At 44.8% G+C, this 21,328-nt stretch overlaps 2 protein-coding genes across 3 annotated transcripts; one reads left to right on the top strand and one right to left on the bottom strand.

Annotated features, from left to right (window-relative positions):
- Positions 1-128: 128 nt before the first annotated feature.
- Positions 129-14,853, top strand: ptpn21 (protein tyrosine phosphatase non-receptor type 21). Of its 2 annotated transcripts, XM_086049077.1 has the most exons (20): positions 129-327; positions 1,410-1,704; positions 2,635-2,804; positions 3,136-3,233; positions 5,331-5,398; positions 5,507-5,577; positions 5,725-5,812; positions 5,897-5,985; positions 6,203-6,290; positions 6,525-6,604; positions 6,751-6,858; positions 7,458-7,518; positions 7,919-8,000; positions 8,069-9,582; positions 10,230-10,370; positions 11,505-11,723; positions 12,814-12,942; positions 13,346-13,580; positions 13,662-13,822; positions 13,963-14,853. In XM_086049077.1, exons 2-20 carry the CDS (start codon positions 1,525-1,527, stop codon positions 14,089-14,091), a joined length of 3,711 nt encoding a protein of 1,236 aa, XP_085905203.1. In that variant the 5' UTR covers positions 129-327; positions 1,410-1,524; the 3' UTR covers positions 14,092-14,853. The 2 variants fall into 2 exon arrangements, with proteins under 2 accessions (XP_085905203.1, XP_085905205.1); XM_086049079.1 differs by lacking the exon at positions 6,751-6,858 and having other exon boundaries at positions 130-327.
- Positions 14,854-15,120: 267 nt separating this feature from the next.
- Positions 15,121-20,334, bottom strand: tslig3b (tRNA splicing ligase complex subunit 3B). The gene is made up of 8 exons (XM_086049081.1): positions 20,175-20,334; positions 19,914-20,062; positions 19,657-19,770; positions 19,045-19,223; positions 18,872-18,952; positions 18,477-18,593; positions 17,049-17,216; positions 15,121-16,912 (listed from the first exon to the last, which is right to left on the bottom strand). Exons 1-8 carry the CDS (start codon positions 20,210-20,212, stop codon positions 16,604-16,606), a joined length of 1,155 nt encoding a protein of 384 aa, XP_085905207.1. The 5' UTR covers positions 20,213-20,334; the 3' UTR covers positions 15,121-16,603.
- Between the last annotated feature and the right edge of the window lie 994 nt (positions 20,335-21,328).

Below are 21,328 nucleotides of genomic sequence, written 5' to 3'. Positions count from 1 at the left end.
TATTATTTTGTTAACAATCGCGAGTGTTTTAAGTATACCGTTTATTTTATGAGACTTTTATCGCGTAATAAAACATAAATACAAACGTTGTAGATCCGCGGATGAAGACACTTGTTGCGCCTGCAATCCCAGGAAGCAAAACACGCTTGGAACCTGAGTGATGCGGGACGTGCAGTGATACTTTCGTCTTGACTCAGGAACCCTTACATTCGGCATTTAATGTAGTTATTTGAAATTGTTAAAGAAAAAAAACAAGTGGTTTGTGGTGGAGCTACCGCTGGTACTCAAGCCCTCTTCGGACCTTTAAAGTCTCCTGGCGGCTCAGCGGTAAAGTCAAGCGGCTGCGTCCAAAATATTTACCGGCGACGTCAGCTACTCGCGGGATTCGTCTATTTGCTGGGCGTGTGTTAGCAAGCTAGAGCTAAACGTGGAGTTTTTGCGTGTTTATACTCACGCGGGACACTATCGAGACGATAAGTACTGAGTCTGTTACTTTGATTTCACGAGGACGGGGTGCGCTTGATGCTAAAGCAGTAGTTGCCATGTAGAGGGGTTGATACGAAGTTTGGTATAAAGTTTATACGAACGTCGGCTAAACTGAAGTGAGCAGGGATTTAGCGCAAGAGGATCTGCGTTTGGATACGACTAATGACTGGAGGTTGAATCACTATGGCAAATTAGGGTCAAAACTGCGCTGTGGGACCATTTTAAGTCATTGCTGATTTTCTTGAAATTATTTGATTTACATATTTGTATACAGTAACATTTGGCTAAATTACATGTACACCTGCACACTCTCCCCATTGGTTTTACATGTTATGGCTTTACAAAGGGATAAATACAAAGTCTTACTAAATAATTACATAGCGTTGTTGTACTCTTGTAGTGGTGGAGAAGTACACTAGATCGTACGGAATGATGTTTCTAATTGTCTGACTATGTTGTGTACCTAGATAAGTGAAGCAGAATATTGTCACCTTCTTATTAAAATGTTAATATTAAATAATATAAAAAAAATAACATTAAAATATTAAATATTAAAATAATTAATATTATAAATAATATTAAAGAATTAAATAATATTAAGTCACATTTTGACAAACATTTTTTTGTGCCTGAAACATCCCCTCAGCATGCTAACCACTCCTGCCAAAATCAGATAAACAGATTCAATTCAATTCTACCCGTGAAAAGAAATTATTAATAAATATAATCTTGTAATCTTTAAAAAAAAAAGAATTTTAGGAATGTGACAATATTAGAGAAAGCGCTCAGTATGGCACTGTGATGTTTTGTGCCATGATAATCACCTCAAAAAAACAGCAACTCAATGTTTATGTTACTGAGCAAAGTATGGCTCTTGCATCATTACCCATTAATATACAGTATAACTTCTGTGACTTTTCCAGGTCTGCCTGACAATGAGCCCCGTGACTGAACCCATTCACAAGGTCTTATTAGGAGGGACAGCGAGGCGAGTCATTTGGGAGGACTAGACACGAAGGATCCACACCGGTGTGAATCATGCCCTTGCCTTTCGGCTTGAAGCTCAAGCGCACTAGAAGGTACACCGTTTCCAGCAAGAGCTGCCTGGTCACTCGCATCCAGCAGCTCAATGGCGAGTTTGTGGAGTTCACGCTGTCAGTGGAGAGCACGGGCCAGGAATGTTTGGAGGCAGTCGCCCAGAGACTGGAGTTAAGAGAGGTATGTCAGCAATAGACAGGGTTTACTTGTTCTTTGCCCATATTAGGTTTGTTGCATACGAGGAGTGTTGTTATGGCAGCAAGAAAATGACAAGGATTGAATTGTTGAAGAGGAGACAAGATAATATATTTGTTATTACTGATTTAAATTTGCACCATGTTATGCAGTAGCAGTGTGAGGAGTCATATCTATACAGTGGAACCACCACCATGCAGGCACAAAATTAATCTAAATTGCACACGTAAAACGATTGTGGAAAATATGCCTCTAAAATTGTACAGTTCAGAAAACAAACAAAAAAGTTAAGAAAAAATATGTCTAAAGTTATGCAATTCAGAAACAGACTAAAATTGCTGTGAAAAATAAATCAAACATTTTGAAGTATGATTATTTATACTACAATTGTAGATTTTGGAAACCAGCCAAGATAGTTTGAAATGATGCCACAAAATTTTGAAAACAACCCAACCACACAAAATTCTTAGAAAGAAATACAGCTTAAAGGCAAACAACTTCGAAAACTGGTCAAAAAGTTCGCAAGCAATACACTTTTGAGTTTTATAATTTGGTACCGAACATCATTATCCGGAAGAAAAGTCATACAACAAGGAAGCAACACAAATTTTCTGGAAAAATTCATCTCTGAAGTTGTACGATTCAGAAAGCGACTGAGGTCGTCAGGAAATATACGGCCCTAAAGTCACATGAAAACTGGGTGGTTTAAGTCATGCGTACCTCACAACCTGCTAGCATTAGCCGCTAACTATTGCTGCCAACTAGCCAGCTGCTCTCTCGGTTTTGTGGTGACGACAGCTTGATCCTGGACCGACAAATTCTATTTTCATTGTTTCCAAACCAGAGGTCGTGAATGCATTCTGTAATGCTTACGTTTGTGTTTCATGTGAGGTTTGTGCTTTCTCCACGCACTAGATAACGTTCTTCAGTCTCTGGTACCTGAACAAGCAGAACCAGCAGAGGTGGATCGACCTGGACAAGCCGCTGAAGAAGCAGCTGGACAAGTACGGCGTGGAGCCTACCGTCTACTTCGGAGTGGTGTTCTACATCCCTAGTGTCGCCCAGCTGCAGCAGGAGATCACGAGGTAACAAGGTTTGGTTTTGTTTAGTCCAAAAAGATGACTTGTTCATAGAAATTGCCTGAATGCTCAGGAAAAAAAAACACATTAATACAGCAAAACCTGTAAAGGTCAAGGAAGCAATATTGCAGCTAACATTAGCACACAATTTGCCCACATTTTGTGGTACAACTGTACATCATCCCTATATGTCTATCATTGCAAGTAATTTTTTTTGCTACAGAATATAAGTCATTTCTCTTCTGAGGATTTGGACAAGTATATATCATAATTCTCTCACTTGACTTTTTGCCTTGTGTCCACTGGTGTGCTAAAAGGACCATGTGTCTTCTCACAGATATCAGTATTATCTACAGTTGAAGAAGGACGTGCTGGAGGGCCGCATCTCGTGCACTTTAGAACAAGCCATCCGCTTGGCTAGCCTAGCTGTACAAGGTAGCGTGAGTGTTTTGAGTGCATCTGCTATTGTGGAACTACTTTCATCACCTGTCTCAGACAAAAGAATTGCTGGCACGACAAGTAGTGATTATCCATTAGACGCGATGTCAACAATACCTCATGGATGTAGTTCCTCGTATAGTAGCCTGGGGTGTTTATTGGCTCGGTTGCAGAGAGCAACGGGTATTTAAGAGGAGGCCAGTACTTGTGCAATCACCCAAAAAATAATTCTATACCATACTTAAAAATATTGTCCATGCCGCTGGTAGACACCTTGTGCAGACACCAATTACTTTGCCAGTTGTGTCTCACTTAAAACTAATAAACGACTACCCCAAATAGATGTGTTTTTTTCTCCCTCAAATAAATAATGAACTTACTGTGTACTTAACTATCAACAACTCATTTCATAGATGACATTGTTCGCCGTCGCAAAATAAAATAGTGAACTACTGACCGCGTTTGCACTCTTTTGCTAACCCAAACAGCAGCACCATCACATTTGCTGTAATTTCTGGACTAGAAAGACCCGATCAAAAGCTGCAACAGCTAAATTTAGCCATAAAAACAAATATGCACATGTATTGGCCACTTTACTTTATTATCTGCCTGTTTGCACGTTATAAAATGGCATATTAGAAAAGAAAGAGGTCTGAAAGAAGATTTTTGCTTTTTACACTACTTCATTCAACGTTGTCAAGATCCACCGGCAAACTTCAGCAACAGTTGCTCGTGTAATCGTTACTTTACGCTCCTCTCTTCGCACGCGGCCAGTTTTGGTCAAGCATTTTGTCATCCACACCTCCCACCGGACTACGCTGATATGATTATTCAGTATGAGGGCTGACACGGACAGTTTGATTGGTCCACTGTGACGTGTTCGGTAATTTCATTGGTCAGATGTGATGAGACTTTCTGTAAATGTATTGGCTGCAAAAAGCTCATCATTAAAACGTCATAAATAAAGCCGAAGGGTTTAAAGCATGGGGAAAAGGGTAGAAGCTTATAGTATGGGAGGTATGGGATGTTAGTTTGTTTGCCTCGGTTTTAGCTACATTCTTCCATAAAATGTTAATACACTGATAATATTGTGTAATACAGTGAACCAGTTGTTTGTTTTGAAAATCATACTCAGCACACAGACACAGAGTGACTTTGTAAATGTGTGATTCTGAGTTCCAGTACCGTGAGCTGAAAAGCTCTGACGTATCCAACCAACCTTTCGGCCAGCCAGAAGAATCTCAAACACTGCTAGCGAGGTTATATCGGGCTACTGCGGGTGTGCCTGCGTTTTAGCATAGCAGAGCCTCTGAGATCACATTTGTGCCTCAAAGACCTTCACCATTTGTATATTTTTGTCAGCTTCCAATACTGCCAATTAAATTCATAATTATTTTTTTTTTTTTTTAAATAGTCAAATTGTGCCTAAATGAAATGGACTAACTTCCATTTGGTGCCCCCATAGAACATTGCTGATGCCGAGGATAGTGAACATACTTGCGAGTGTTGCCAGCAGTCAGTCTGGAGCTTCAGCAGTTGCGTTGACACTGTTTGACACGTTTTCATCTGAAAGAAAAACTACTGCGCTCTACTCTTAAAGCGGAAGTCAACCCAAGCATATTTTTTTTCAAGAATATGTTCCCAGCAGGCCCACTAGTTGAAACAAGGCATTCTGATTAATTTTGCATTTGTGGAATATAAGTTAAGTAGCAAAATGCACTTGTTTTTAGCCATCTCTTGGGGTGGCCATTTTGTCTTCTGTCGACTGAAAATGACATCACAACTGCTTACAACGACCAATCACAGCTGACCTGTTCTCTGAATCTGAGCCGTGATTGGTCGTTGTGAGCAGTTGTGATGTCATTTTCAGTCGACAGAAGACAAAATGGCCGCCCCCAGAGATGGCTAAAAACGAGTGGATTAACACTTATTCCACAAACGCAATATTTATCAGAATATTTCAACTAGTGGGCTTGCATAAAACATATTAATGAAAAAAATATGTTTGCGTTGACTTCCGCTTTAAACGCAAGTTTTACCTTTCACATTTGACATAATGGACTTTTCTCCACGCATCTTTTCCTCCTCCCACAGCCGACTTTGGGGACTTCAATTGCTACGACTCCCAGGAGTTTCTTCAGAAGTTTGCGCTGTTCCCTATCGTAAGCAGCTTCCCTTATTCCTGCGGCGCCCATGTGAAGAAAATACGTTTGGCCCAATAGTGGCGTTTCTGGTAATCACTTGGTATCATTGGGCGTTTGTCATCGCAGGACTGGATCCAGGATGAGCGGGTGCTGGAGGAGGCCACTCAGAAAGTGGCCCTTCTCTATCAGTCTTACAGGTGAGCCTCATTGGCGGACGGTCAGTCGTGCCCGTTCTCATTAGTCTCAAGAATGTAAACGGGATGGTGTGTTTATGGACTCGAGCGCTAATAAACACAACTGTGACAGTAATGTAATAAGAACTGACTGGCTCGTATCGTCCCCAGGGGTTTGTCGTCCCCAGAGGCCGAGATGTTGTACATGCAAGAGGTGGAGAAAATGGAAGGCTACGGCCACGAGAGCTACCAAGCCAAGGTGGGTTCTCGCCGGCTTCCAGCGCGTGCCAAGAAATGGCATCCGTCTGTGAAATGACTTGCTTTTCTCACGTTGCGCAATCAGGACAACACGGGCACGGATGTGACGTTGGGCCCCTGCCTCGACGGCATCTTTGTCAAGCACAAAAACGGCAGGCCCCTTCATTTATTCAGGTATTCCGCGTGGCTCTCAGATGTGGCTCTCTTACGCCCGCATTTGGCCTTAAAGGAACCGAGTCGGGAAGACCGACTCCGTAAACATCGTCTCGCTATTTAGCGACGCGAATACTCGACTCGCTCTCCCATGCGTGTCGTTGCCGCCGAGCGCTTTGCCGTGACTGCAATGACATCATGTGTTCTCCCTTTCTTTTTGCTTGAATTGGCCGCGCAGGTGGAATGAAATTAACAACATGAGTCACAACAGGTCTTTCTTTGCCTTGGAGTTGCTCAACAGAGAGGAGAGTGTCCAGTTCCAGACCGTAAGTCTCTCCTGCTCTCTCTCTCGGCACCTTCCCAACGTTGCTCTCATTGGAATTAGGTTCAGCCAGTTGGAACAATGTGCCTGTGTTGTTGTTGCTGTCTGGGCATAGGCCAATAAAGTCACAGAGCGTCGGCTGAAAGTCTTGTGTGTAGGAATGCATTCTCAGCTGCAATCTTCTCTCTGTCTCTCCCTCTCTCTTGTCTTTTTCACTTCCCCTTGTTTTGTACCGCAGGAAGACATGGAAACTTCCAAATACGTGTGTCGCATGTGTCTGGCCAGACTCAAGTTTTATAAGCTCAACAAGAGCAGCCTGTAAGTTTCACACGTCTAGCCCACTTCCTGCCTCTTTACTCTCGCTGGTCTGGCGAGCGCCACTCCTGACTCCTGGAAGATTCACTTCTGACCTCCTCCTCCCCCCCCCCCCCCCCCCCCACCCTCCTCCTCCTCCTCCTCCTCAGGGAGGAGTGCGCCCCCATGCCTCCCGAGGGCTCCCAGAAGTCCCTCCTCACGCTAGCCTTTCCTCGTTTTCCAATGCTCTCTCGTCCCTCTCCGCCTTCAAATAAGGGGTGAGCAGCGCAGTTTGCCAAGTAGCACGTTGCAAAAACGAGTACAACAGGCAAACGCGGAAGCTAATTCTAGAAATAAAGCACCGTCTGTACAAAGCTACGCACTTCTTCACTGTCAGCGAGGCATTGATTTGACAATAAATTGATTCTTGTGGTCATGGTACACACAGAATACTGAGAGCTGAGCTGTTTGTCAACTTTTTAAGCCACCACCACACTTACCATGAACGATCATTTTGATCTGTGAATCATCTCTTCATTCAGAGCTTCTCGTAGTCCCTAACTTGATTAGGTGGGTGCCTTGTATCCAATATTTGACTCGTAAAGCTCATTCGCTGCCATTGACAGCTGTCAAAGATGCATGTTAGCTAGGAGGGCTGGCAGTCAATGAGATAAAAACAGTTTGCCTCCTTGTGGCGCTATTTTGAAATTTTCTACAATCTTAAAGACGAAAGGCGAGTTGACTTTCATTGTGTTCACTCCTACAATTAGGACTGCATATAGTGTGTTCGAAAAAAATGGATTTCATGCGTTTAAGTGACCTTTTAAGTAATGTTTATTTATTTATTTTTATTTTGACTGGCTTAATTTCTCTCCAGACAAACGCAGTCCACGGTCGTCAACCCAGTCAGACGTAGATCGTCAACAAGATTGTCCCTGGTGAGTTCACTGCTCATTCATGTTTTCTGATTCAACTGTTAGTTCCCACCAAGCCATTTGATCGGAGAAGAGTAATTCCAAGAGTTGGCTGTCAGCCAACTGATCCAAAATGACCTCATTGGAATCGCACAGGTCACCAAAGCGAATGGTTGCGCTATCAAAGGAAGCAGTCGTGAATCGATTTGTGTTGGCCGTGCCGACAAACTGATGAAATACACAAACAAATCCTAATTTCTTGTTGCTCTTTACTCTTAACCAAAGTATGGCGCGTGTAGAATCAATGTATAAAAGCAACATCACACTCAAAGTTGTGATGTTGCGCAATATATAAAACATAACTCCCTCTTGCGTGGTAGAGAGTCAATTTAGTTTTGTTTTTTTTTCCCCCCCTGAAAAACAGCCCAAGCCTCAGGGTTACATGATGCCCCCGCCACAAATGCACTACAACGGCCACTTCAGCGAGCCCTACACGTCATCGCAAGGTAACTTGGAACTTGTGTCAGCGTCGTTCGTCATCGCCGCTCATTCCGCACACGTTGCTCTGTCATAGACAACCTGTATATGAACAGCCAGAACGGTTACTACTACCACTCCCAGACCAGCCTGGACTGCCCGCCTCTGGAGTACAGCGGCGGCGGGCGCTTGCGCAACGGCAGCGTCTACAGCGCCCACAGCACCAGCTCCCTGACCAACCCCCAGCACTACCTCCAGCCCTCGCCCATGTCCTCCAACCCGTCGATCACCAGCGACATCAGCCGGCCTGACTACGTGCCCTCGCACCGCCACAGCGCCCTCATCCCGCCTTCCTACCGCGCCACCCCAGACTACGAGACGGTGATGCGGCAGAAGAACCGAGGCGGCGGGGGGATGCTTTTGTCCCAGGAGCACCGGCAAAGCCACTCCATGAGGAACCTGAACATCGGCAACTCGTACGCTTACAGCAGGCCGGACCCTCTTGTTTACAGTCAGCCGGAGATCCGAGGAGAGCACGGTGGCGCCGCCCAGCACCACCACCACCACCACTACCCCTTCCACGTGGGCTCCAGCTTCCACAGCCCGTCGCCGTACCACCCTTACCCGATCGAGAGGAGACCCGTGGTGGGGGCCGTCAGTGTGCCGGAGCTCACCAACGTGCAGCTGCAGCAAGCCCAAGAATACCCGGCCCCCAACATCCTGAGGACGCAGGTGTACAGACCGCCTCCGCCGTACCCATACGCTCACCCGCGGCCCGCCAACAGCACGCCGGACCTGTCGCGCCACCTCTACGTCAGCAGCAGCAACCCGGACCTGATCATCACGCGGCGCGTGCACCACTCGGTCCAGACTTTCCAGGAGGACAGCTTGCCCGTGGCTCACTCTCTACAGGAGGTGTCGGAGCCTCTTTTGAGCGGACCCGCGCAGAGAGCGCCTTACCACGCCCACAAGCGCAACTCCATCGAGATAGCCGGCCTGGCACAGAGCCTCGAGGGGATGCGACTCAAAGAGCGGCACGTGTCGTCTTCGGCGGCCGAGCCCGCTACGCCGGCTGCCGCCCCTGGCGGGGGTCGCTCGCAGGGTTCCCAGCTCAACGTGTTTTTGGAGCGGGCCAAGACGGAAGACAGGAGCGACACCAAGGAAAACGTGCAGTACGCACACAAGAAATCCCTCTCGGACGCCACCATGCTGGTGCACAGCAGCGGCGACGAGGAGGAGTTTGAGGACGAGGCGGGGCGCCGCACGCCGCTCTCCGGTGACGCCGTCGCCGCCGTCATCCCCGAGGAGTCGCCGCATCACGTCTTCACGGCTCCTCAGCGACCGACTCCCCTTGAGCCCCCCCCCGCTTATCCCATCGGCTCCTCTCTGGACCCCTCGCTGGCCGCCGCAATCACCTACAAGGCTCACCATCTGGTCCGCGAGACCGAGCCCCTGCACCTGCGCGAGGTGCAGCAAGGCAGAATCATGCCCTCGGTGTCAGAGGGAGACCTGAGCGGCGAGGCCAAGCACAAGTCCAAGAAGGACTTCAAGAAAAGGCCCGTGTCTGATGTGCCTCAGGCCAAGAAGACCATCGAAGGTTTACCTCCTCCGGTGAGTCATTTTCTTTCATTTCACGTCAAGCCCCTTTCACGCAACCTATCGAAGCATTTTTTTTTTTCTGGGCCGCCGTCCCGTGCGTGGTACCGATGCGTAATTGGTTATTTGTTGGCTTCCAAGGTAGTGTACGTTCCAAGTTGTCACGTCATACAGTAGCGCGATACATCTACTTAGCTGAAATGGGGGGGGGGGGACTGCGCCAGCTGTGCATGACTATTCACACGTCACAGTTTCCCCTCATTTATAAATTCTGCCCTCGAGGCATCATGCCGTCCGTCTTTCAGCCAGACGTCGACCTGGATGTATTTTTGGGAGCCCGCCTGGCTATATTCAACGCTGCAACCTGCACTTTTGACCCCGTTTTCTCTACTGCAACCTCACGAGCTGTCACTCGTCCTTCCTCCCGGGCCCATTAAGTCTCAACTAAGTATCAACATTACATCAGCTCACGTCAGCTGCTGCCGCATGACACCCCGTTTTGAAAGAAGTTCATCAGGAAACCGGCTGGGTGACATTTCACCAGAGATGCTCTCAGCGGGACGCGGTTGTCTCCACCCTCAAAGCGAGCCACCTTTGCTGCCTGCGACAATCCAACAGTCGTCCTCATCGTACTCCTGCATGTGTTCCTCTCGCCGCGGCAGGGCATGAAGAAGAGCGTGCGGTCGGATGTCAGGAAGATGGGGCCCCTCAAGGTGGCCCACCTCAACGGCCTGTCAACGTCCAGGCACCCGGTGCAGAGCGAAGCAAAGGACGAGCCCGAGCGAGACTCCAATGACGAAAGGGTAGGGATGAATTCAAACACTTTGCGAAACTTAGCCGGCGTTTGACTTGTTTCTAGCTAAACTGGTTGGCCTCGTTCGCCTGGATGAGCCTTTAAACCGTAAACAAGGTGGCCGAATGAATCCCTGTCCATTTAAAAAAAAAAAAATGATTTCAATATGCGGGGAGTCTGCATTGCGTCTTGTGAAGGCAAAGTGGTTTCCTTCGTGCGATATGCTCTGACGTGGATGAACGTCTATGCTGCGTGACGCGTTAGCTAGCCAGCTAATTAGCGTCGAATCAGATGTTTTGCGGTGCGGTGAATGACGCACACCTCGGCAATTTAACAACACTTCTGTTGTTAGTTTTCTGCCGGCCTCGCTCTCATACAGTCATGCAAGGCCTAACTAAACTAAAAAGTAAAAACTTTGGAAAAACTGTTTTACCAGTTCAGTAGACAAGTTTTCTAAAGCGAATGTTAGGCTTTGTGAAAGTGCTTTGGGTGCCCCGCGGATGGTGTGGATAAAGCGCTATGCAATTTAAGTGCACTGTTGGACTATGGTGGGTTTTTTTGTGTAGTGTAAATGATACAAATCAATTGGGAACTCTTTTGCCAACATGAGCCCGTGTTGCGTAAACAGCTAATGTATTCTGTAGTTAAAAAAGAATGCGGGCAAATTGTACGGGCAATTAAAAAGCAAAGTACACTGGCCATTATTAGTAACTGCACCAGGGACAAAAAAGAAACTTTGTTTCACTTTTGCTTTTGATGGTGCACACTGCACAAGGTGCATTCAAGAACCACCAACACAGCAGGACATCTGAAATGCTGACAAAAAAAAAAAACACTGTCAATGAATTAAATCTAACAACCACCAGTAATAATTTTGTTTCTTTAGCCTGAGCACAAAAACAGCAAATAGTCGGGATTTTCAGCGAACAATGGAAGGTAGGGTCACAAACCAAAATCGGCGGTGAATGTATTCATAATATGCGTAGGCATTCCTTTGATTCATTATTTTTGACAACAGCAGGCTACGCTTCAAGCCAGTCCAGTTTGGATGTGTTTTTTTTTTTTTTTTTTTTTAATTTTTTTTAGCGACAGTAACTTTTGACACAACATACTGAAAACGACCAAATCGCCGTTACTGGTTCAGTGCAAAGTCCTGGAGCAGCACATGGAGATGGGCGAGCTGCTGAAGGAGTACGAGAGCATCCCCAAATGTCGCCCGGCGGCCGAGTGCACCGTCGCCCAGATGGCCGAGAGCGCAGACAAGAACCGCTTCCAGGACGTGCTGCCCTACGACGACACCCGCGTGGAGCTGGTGCCCACCAAGGAGAACAACACGGGCTACATCAACGCCTCGCACATTCAAGTAAGAGCTCGCACTTTCCAACGCAGACATGGATGAAAGTTTGATTGAGCAAATTGAAAATTCGGCCCGTCACAGCAGTTTCACTTCGGAATACAAAATTTGCCGGGCATGCCTGTCATGAGTGGACCCACAAAAAAACATCTTAACAACACCCAGCACCAGTTTTAGGCTAACTTGGTCATTTTCCAGTTAGTTAGTTAGTTAGATACCAGTGATTTTGAAAAATATCACTTCTGTAGCCAGTTTTGCTTAGCGACATGAAATTTGTGTCCACATCCTTATGACCCACAAAAAAGTCTGAAGAAGCTCTCCCCCACACAGGAAGTCTGCCATTTTAGCTTTGTGGCCACTTTAGACTCAATATTGCCGTTTTCCAGGTGTCCACAGACGGACCACAAGAGAATTGGGAAATTCAGTCTAGAAAGCCAGTTTGACTTAGCAACAGACAAGGCCACAATAGTGTCTCAAGAATCCCTACACGGAAAAACAAAGAAAGTTTTGGTTTGAAGCAGCCATTTTATAGTCCTTTTTGGGGGGGGGGCGGGGGGATCAATTTCTAGGTGACTTTCAAAGATCGACTACTCTCAGAAATTTTGAAAATTCAGCCCTGGAAGCTAGTTTCACGTCGCAGCCTGAAATTTGCAGACCCACAAAAAAAAAAAAGGTTCAAGAACTCATGACTGAAAAGATGACAAATGTGCCATTTTTTGGTTTGACAGCCGTTTAAGGGCCCTGTTCTTTATTTTCATGAACTTGTCCTCGAGATTATGTCTGATTGCTACCAAATTTGAGAGACGCAAACAAGACCGACTGGCGATTCTCATTTGAGCAACATTTACACCTGTCATTGTTTGTGAGCGAAACATGATGACTTGTCAAAAAGCGCTTGCGTCTCATGGGGTGGCCGGTGAGCGTTATCTGTGAGAACAAATGACACAAGCGTCCAGAAAAATGCGCGGCATGCTGCGACGCAAGCGAGTGTCGGGAGGCTTGCGGTCTAACAGGTTTTCCTGTAACTTGTTGTTTTTGTCAAACTTTTTTTTTTTTTTTTTTTTTTGAAAGAGGAAGTGTTTGTCTTTTGTCCGGGCAGATCAACGTAGGAGGACACGAGTGGAACTACATCGCCAGCCAGGGGCCTCTTTCCAACACATGCCAAGACTTCTGGCAGATGGTGTGGGAGCAGGGTGTCGCCATCATTGCCATGGTTACCGCCGAAGAGGTGCGTTGATCGGTTTCGTAGCCCCTTTCGCACCGCTTCGAGGGAGCTTGCAGCTCACTTGAAATCGCTATACCAGTGCTGAAAATGTCATTTTAATGACCGCCTCTAATTTTGTTTAAAATGAGTATTTTCTCATTAGAACGCCGTTACAGAAAATGGTTTTCATTTTTAGTTTGAGTTATCTCATTGGTTTTGGTTCAACTAAAACAACCTTGATTCCGACTAGTGTTAGTATTATGACAGTAATGCAGCGTCATGGCGTTTGTTATTCTACAAAGCTATTTGTAGCCTCAAGTCGGTAGCTTTCGGCTAACGCTAGCCTCGCCTGCTAGCTCGGGTTAACAGATACCGGCTCCTCCTGCCCTCTCGCCTTATAAGCGACCGTCTCGCCTCTCGCGCGCAGGAGAGCGGGCGAGAGAAGAGCTTCCGCTACTGGCCTCGTCTCGGCTCGCGTCACAACACGGTGACGTACGGCCGCTTCAAGATCACCACGCGCTTCCGCACCGAGTCGGGCTGCTACGCCACGACGGGCCTGAAGATCAAACACCTGTTGACGGGCCAGGAGAGGACCGTGTGGCACCTGCAGTACACCGACTGGCCAGACCACGGCTGCCCCGACGATTTCAAAGGCTTTCTCAGTGAGTCGGCCGGAGCGGTTGCTCCCGACTGGCGCGCGGGTACGTTTTGAGGCTTAACGTCGGTGTGGCGCTGTCTCCCAGCCTACCTGGAGGAGATCCAGTCGGTGCGGAGGCACACCAACAGCATCAGCGAGCCGAAGAACAGCAACCTGCCCGTACTGGTGCACTGCAGCGCCGGGGTGGGCCGCAGCGGCGTGGTCATCCTGTCCGAGATCATGATCGCCTGCCTGGAGCACAACGAGGTGAGCGTTCGACGGGAGACGTTCACACCGGGCCTGAATATGCAGTTATTTTTTTCAAGGTGCTCAAGAAGCGCTGTTCACGTGTTTGGAGTAGCCCGACGCTTTCCCGTCTTCAATCATTTCCATTTATCGTCCCACAGGTTCTGGATGTAAAGGCTGTGCTGATGAAGCTACGCCAGCAGAGGATGATGATGGTCCAGACCTTGTCCCAGTACACCTTCATCTACAAGGTGCTAGTCCAGTACCTACGCAACTCTCGCCTCATCTGAGAACCCCGAAAATCTGACGTGTGCTACTACGAGGCTGACCCATAACTCTCCTAAACAGTATTATAGTGTTTGGTTGTTGTTGTTGTTTTTTTACATTGATTCTTGCTTGGTAAAGGACTTTTAACTCATTCACTGCCAAGACACTCTTTTACCCTAACGTTTGAAAAAAAATTGGAAAAAAAATATGAATAAATTCCTGGGATTGAATGGCTGGACTGTGTAAATTCGTCAATGGCAGTGAGTGAGTTAACAGTACTATGCTTTAGCGCTCGAGCTGCGTCAAACTATTACGACCAACGTGACATATTGACAAAGCAAGCAGAAGGTGACAAATGAAGGAAAAAGAACCGCAACAAAGGAATTTTGTTTTTTTAAACTTGAAAGTTGTTTTTATTTAAATATTTGATCAAGTGCCTGCAGACTGTATTTTTTTTTTAAGACGAAGGAAAGTTTGATTGCAGTGAAATGAAAAGCTTGTGTAGCTTTGGTGTGTGTGTGTGTGGTGATGAACTGCAACAAGGAGGTCAGTTACGAGCAGAATACGCATGCACAACAGTGTGTGATTTAAAATCCTCATAATTTTGTTTCAGGGTTTCTGATATTTTTTTTTTTTCAAACACTGATGGAGTCTTAGTGCAAAACAAAGTGATTTTTTTTTGTGGCTGTTTTGTCCATGTTTATGTATTTGTTGATAATGTACACAATGTAAGATTTGTTTACTGTACAATCTGTATAAAGTCTATCTATGGTACAAAAACTAAATGGCGTGCCTCTGATATGTCAAAATGTGACTCTAATTTAAAGTATGTAAAAATATCCCCAAATTGTGGCCAGATTATTCACTCAGGTCTTTTATTCATATTGCACATTTTTAGAATAGTAATGACTACCTCTAGAGCAGCGGTCACCAACTTTAAAAGTGAGAGCTACTTCTTTGGGTGCTGATTAATGCTAAGGGATACCATTTTGATACACACAAATTTATGTGAAGACACTGATCATGATTGCTCACAATAATTAGGAAATATATACAAACCAAATGGAACACTTTATTTCCATACATCTGCCAGTGTTTACATTTTCAAACGATCACATCCTACAACATTCCTAGGAAATCACAATGTCCAATCACGGTCGGTTATTTTCAAAACATGTCAACTTGTGGTCCTGGGGTGCAACCTGGTGCCTATCGGCACTACTTTGGTGATCCCTGATCTAAAGAAAAAATGTCAGACAAAATGGAACAAAAAAGACCTGAAAACAAAAACATGCAACATTGTGGAGTGACCAGAACATACCGACCACTAATCACCATTAAGGACCTTGTGTCCACATAACAAATCATTTATACAGCTGTTTTGGATGCAATTAATGGAACTAATTCAGGTAGTTTTCAATGCATACAAAAAAAAAAAAGAACTCTCTTTGAGGGAGGCATTCATCTTAAATTGGTCGCACGCTGAGCGACACGACCTCTGAACTGTCGCGCAGCGTGCGGTGTTCGGCAGATACTTTTCATGAGTGGCCCACCTTCAGCAACTAGCAACTAGTGAGCATCACTGACATAATAGCCAATCAAAAATGCCAATTCGTTTCACATGATCTTTCACAACAAAAATTGTTTTCACATACCAAGCATGATCCAGATTTTGCTTAACAATTATACCTAACTATATTTGTAATTTCATATTGGGGCTAGGAAAATGTTGACCACGACGCCATCCAATTATTTGAATGGTCGATAGGATAAGCGCTGTCAACAACAATTTCCTAGCAGACTCAAATGTCCACACTCATTTCCTCTCTTTGTTTTATAGCAAAAGCTACCTGGGCAATTTATGTTTTCCTTGACAATCGCAACACGTAGTTAGTTGGCGTTCAATAAAATGAGGACGCTCCATTAAACATTTCTCAATAAGAACACTAGGGGGTCACAATTTTTTTCGTTGCGGGTTGGTGATATCACAATCAGATCCAAATCAGAATATGTGCCAGGGCGGTGTACTAGTGTGGGTCACAAACTCATTTGTGCACCAGTTGTTGTCCAGTTCTGTCGCATTCAGCCACGTTGCTCGGTGTGCGGCACATATCAAGTGGGTGGCGCACTGGGTGGCTAATTGGTGGACATGTCTTGGCATCAACGGCATGGCCACTATTTGAGGGGTAGTGTCCTTCGATGAAGTGGTGGTGGGATCATCATACTATTCAATGAGTACAAGTTTAGAAAAGGAATAAGATATTTATTAAATACATTGAGAGGTAACTGAGGTTGATGTACAAAAGTGTCTGTTCAAATACATAATCCATTCCAGACTGAGATTTTTCTGTTCAATTTACTAACTCATTCAATCCCCAAAGACATATTTATATGTCTTTTCACAGTCCAGCCATTCAATCCCAGGAATTTATTTCTATTTTTTTGAAATGTTAGGGTAAAAGAGGGTCTAAAAATGTCTCGTACTGAATGAGTTAAAAAGTTTTGTTGAGTCAAAAAAAGTAACAATACTTCAAATCAATACTGGTACCGTCCTCGCTTCCTACCGTGTCCCCCGTGGTTGTGTCTCCCACCACGCCAACCTCCTCCTCCTTCTCCTCCGCCTCCCCGTCCTCCACCACCACCACCACTACCTCCTCCCCGCCAACCACCTCCTGCACCACCTCCTCCCCGCCAACCACCTCCTCCTCCTCCTCCTCCTCGCCATCCACCTCCTCCCCAGTTGCCTCCTCCATCTTGTCTTTTCTGCCAAGGGGGCATCTCAGGGAGCGGGGCGTCTATCTCTGAGGGGCGTCCACCTCGGTCGGGAACTCTTCCCATCTGGACCTGATGAACATACCAAAGTAGCAAATGTGAGTGTTGTTGTCATGTAATAAAAATAAGAATGATGCATTTACAATATCAATAACAGATAGGAATTTAATTTGACCTTCTCTGAACAGGGAAGTAGTGTTGCGCGTACCTTGTTGACGGCGCAGGCGGTGAGCTTCCTGCTGGCGCCGCTGCTGGTCTTGACCACGTTGCAGACGTCCTCTCTGGCGGCCAGCAGGGCGGCGTCGTCCACCGTGGCTTTGGCCCTCAGCGCGTGTCTCTTGGGCTGGTATGCTCCAGCCATGCTGTCCACCTTCGCCTGAAGACAGAGAAAACAAAGAAAAATAAGAAATCCAAATCATAGACAAAAATTGAAAATATGACACTCAAGGACAAAAAAAAAAAAAAAAAAAAAAAGTTCTTTTTTTTCCAAATGAATAAAAACTAAAATTATAATAAATTAAAATGATTAAATTAAATTAAATAAATGAATCTTAAGTGTACTTGTGTTTTTTTTTTTTTTTAATGTAGCTGGGGTGCTACACTTTTGGAACAATGAAATAAGGTCTACTTCACTTAAGGTCCACTTACTATAAAAACAAAATATATATATATATATATATATTTTTTAAAAACCCTACAGAATTATAACTGAAAATAAATCAAATATAGAGAACAAAAAAAATAAAATAAAAATGAAAATACAACATCGTAAATAAAGTTTTAAAAAGGAATGAAAAAAGTTTATAAAACAATACTACTTTTTTTCTTTCTAACTATAGTGAACCCCGACCATTCGGGACTAAGGAGCAAGCCCTGCCACGAACAGCAAAAGATCTGCACCTACAGCAATTGACCGCCTCTGAACAAGGATTGTAATCGCTTATAGATGCCACAAGAGGGGGGCAAAGCCCTTTTATTTTTTATTAGACGTGACTATAACCTGACTAAAAAAAAAGCTCATCCTCAACATGGTGCTAAAGCAATATTTTATATTAGACATGGATTTGGCCTGAACACAATGACAGTAAATAAGTGGGTTTTCACCCACCCCCACCCAAAAAATTAAATTAATTCTATGAAAAAGCAAATGCGGCCAGCGAATGTTAGCACTGTTAGCAGCACAAAATTATTGCCTGGGATGTTTCTTGTACTTGTGTACCTGCGTGTAACTCTTTGGTCGCTACACTATTGCTATGTTGCAAAACGATCCACTTTCTGCTCTACGGTTGTCACCACAATTTTCCTATTTGCCATCACTGGTTACCTTCTGTGGTGACATCACACACAAAAAAATGCAAAAGAAAAAGCAAAACGTGTGTAGTTAATGATTTACACACGTGGACAAAATTTTTGGTACCTCTCTGTCGCTGAAAAAAAAATGCCACAAAGCTCACTAGAATAACTTGAAACAGGCAAAATCAACTCAAGGTATTAATGAATAAAACAAAAAAAATGTGCGCGGGAATTTTGAATGGGATTGCTTGAGGTCCATTTTCCCAGATCACGTTGATTGAACTGTACCACTTTCAGGGCGTTCAGCTTTGGAGGTTGTACTTTAGCTAAAGGACAAACGTGCCTTGGCCCTGTCGGACCAGCCGAACGACTGAATGGTGACATCCAGCCGCTTGATGAGCATCCGCCGCCGACACTCGTACTCTGACGACATGACCGCGTTCATGCTGTGGAGCTTCTCCTGTGGGAGGACACGCAAGCGGAAAACGGTCAGTCGCGCAGGCCCAAGCAGCGCAGTACATACATCGATAGGAGATCATCGATAAGAGACCATCGATAAGGTGACGGCTCATCTCACAGTATGCGTAAATAATCACGCAAGACGTACATTCTAAAATCAACTCTTTTTTTTTTTTTTTTTTAACTCAAATTCCCAAGGAATATACACTGTTGTTGACACGCAATGTTGTTTCCATTCATGCTCCCCCCCTCCCCCTCCTCCTCATCATCATCACGTACCCACTGTTCACTGCTGAGAGCTTTCTTCAACGCGGGCTTTCCCACGATGCCATTAGGGCACTTTCCAACAAGTGTATCCACCTGCAGTGACACATTCCGCCTCAGTCGAATGCCTTTTTTTTTTTTTTTTAAATGATTTTGACCAGAGCATATAGGACACTAGTGAGTTTCACCTTGTTTTGAATTAGAGAGAGGACACCCGCAGCATCATCCTGCCCCTTACACAGCGAAACGTTCAAGGTCTGGCAGATTTCCCGCAACTCCACAGACGCAGAGGCCGTATTTTGTCCCCGAACGCCGCTTCGTCTGATGGCGGCAATCTGCGCCGCCTGGAGCTCGGAGCTTAAAAAGACTACAGGAGAAAAACAGAACACAAGGTTGGCAATAAGATAGGGTGAGCATTAAATCTAAAACACAATAGAACATTAAAAAAAAGTAGAATATTATTAAAATGACCTTTTGAAAAATCATCCCACTCTGGCCCCATCTTATGCCTCGAACTTTATTTTCATTATTTGAAAACACACTGCACCTTGACAAGAATAGCAGCGAATTGAGGGTAGATTCAAATCATGCTAGCAGTTTGAAAACCTATTTTAGGTGAAAAAAAGATTCAATTACCGCAATAAGTATTTAAAACAAAACAAAAAAACTCCTACTGTGAACACACAGTGATGCTCTTTGCATCACTATATTAAAAAATCCAGAAAAAGCAAAACAAAAGTGTGGCAGAAATCCTTCTCACGGCCACTTCAGGTCAATTTTAAGCTTGAGTGGCGACTTACAGACAAACTTCAGATGGTCTTTAGTGTTTCCCTTCAGTATTGCCGACACTTCATATGGGCAACAAAGCTCCTTCAGCAAGCCCCTTATGTCCACCTCCAGGCTGTCCAAGTCCTCTGTGGGGACACACGGCTTTAAACATTTAAATGCAGTGGTGGGAAGCAGAATTTACTTAAGTAGATTCATCAATTATCTGTCCTAGATAATTTTTAAGACAAAATTGGCCCAAGTGAATTGGCTCCAGTTATTTGGGGTTCACCTGGACCGGTCGTGATGCTCTCTTCCAGGTCACATAGCGGCTTCAAACGGGACACCAACCACCGGCACAAGTCCACATACTCAGCCGACGACAGGCCACCCTGCGCGGCGTGGAGCAACGCCGCCTCCTCCGTCTGGGGACCGTCATAGCTGAGAAACGTTTTGAAAAGACATTTTCAGGTTATAGTCGAAGTTAATATGGCGCGAGACCGACAATGTGAAGCTACGCATTAGCATGCTATCTAGCGGGCTATCAACTCACCCGAGTTGTTCCAAACAGTCCAAAATGTCACACTCCATCGTTTACTCTATGGTTTAACTATCATAACATTTTCCATGCATTCCAAACGACACAGATGTCACGTTAGCATGCTTTTCCGGTTGTGTTCATGGACCGATCAGAAACAAGCTTTTCCAATTCAACTCATGGTTCCGCCTTTACTGTACTACAGCCACTTGTCGACATTTTTGTTCACTTTTGATTAATCGGACGGTGTTTAATATCTCCAGGAGATGATGAAACCCACGAATTTCATTATTGCAAAAAATAATGTACGGTATATTAAATAGAAAAGCAATTAGTTATGTATTATAAAACATGTTTTCCATTAGCTACCTACATGTATGCACTAATATAACAAAATTAAACGAACTGCTATATACAAATATTAGTACAGTATTTAGGTTAATCTAAAAATTTCCAGATTAATTTTCATAATTTAAAAAGTTATTGTTACATGTTTTAATTTAGTGCTAACTATAAAAGTATTGCTTACGTGATATGTTAAAAAAGGCTTTTAAAATCCTAGTATTTATATAAAGAATAATAGTATTTACATTTAAAACGAATGTAAAGCAATTACCTATGTATAAAAGTCTTGATTATTGCTAAACATGACTGATACGCACGTTTGTACATGCAACATGTTGGTGATGCTAGTTAGTTATATTAAGGAGCATAGCAGGCTTAATTTACCCATCATGCATACCGCTTATCCTCACAAGGGTCGCGGCTTGCTGTAGGGCAGTGGGCGGGGGACACCCTGAATTGGTTGCTAGCCAATCGCAGGGCACACAGAGACAAACAAACATCCGCACTCACACTCACACTCAGGGGCAATTTAGAGTGTCCAATCAACCTACCATGCATGTTTTTGGAATGTGGGAGGACACCGGAGTACCAGGAGAAAACCCACGCAGACACGGGGAGAACATCCAAACTCCACACAAGGAGGCCGGGATCGAACCCACGACCTTTGAGCTGTGAGGCGGATTTGCTAACCAGTCGGGCACCGTGCTGCCCGGCTTTATTTACATTTTTTTTTTTTTATTATCCGATCATTTGTGACTACTGAATTAAATACAATACAAAAAAAAAATGCAGACAAGAGTTCAAACTCACAATTTTATTATGAT

The sequence above is a fragment of the Filicampus tigris genome, chromosome 13 (genome assembly GCF_054856515.1).
Source record: "Filicampus tigris isolate MCC_2025a chromosome 13, RoL_Ftig_1.0, whole genome shotgun sequence".
Taxonomy (NCBI): Eukaryota; Metazoa; Chordata; class Actinopteri; order Syngnathiformes; family Syngnathidae; genus Filicampus; species Filicampus tigris.
This window is presented reverse-complemented; position numbering and strand designations above follow the sequence as displayed.

Excerpts from the sequence above, each read along its gene's own strand:
- ptpn21 (XM_086049077.1), top strand. The coding sequence starts at position 1,525 with ATGCCCTTGCCTTTCGGCTTGAAGCTCAAGCGCACTAGAAGGTACACC. Across the intron at positions 6,859-7,457 it reads TCTCCGCCTTCAAATAAGGG|ACAAACGCAGTCCACGGTCG; the intron begins GTGAGCAGCGCA and ends ATTTCTCTCCAG. Across the intron at positions 7,519-7,918 it reads CGTCAACAAGATTGTCCCTG|CCCAAGCCTCAGGGTTACAT; the intron begins GTGAGTTCACTG and ends CCTGAAAAACAG.
- tslig3b (XM_086049081.1), bottom strand. The coding sequence starts at position 20,212 with ATGGAGTGTGACATTTTGGACTGTTTGGAACAACTCGG. Across the intron at positions 19,771-19,913 it reads GAGCATCACGACCGGTCCAG|AGGACTTGGACAGCCTGGAG; the intron begins GTGAACCCCAAA and ends GTGTCCCCACAG. Across the intron at positions 18,953-19,044 it reads TCTCTCTAATTCAAAACAAG|GTGGATACACTTGTTGGAAA; the intron begins GTGAAACTCACT and ends GTGTCACTGCAG.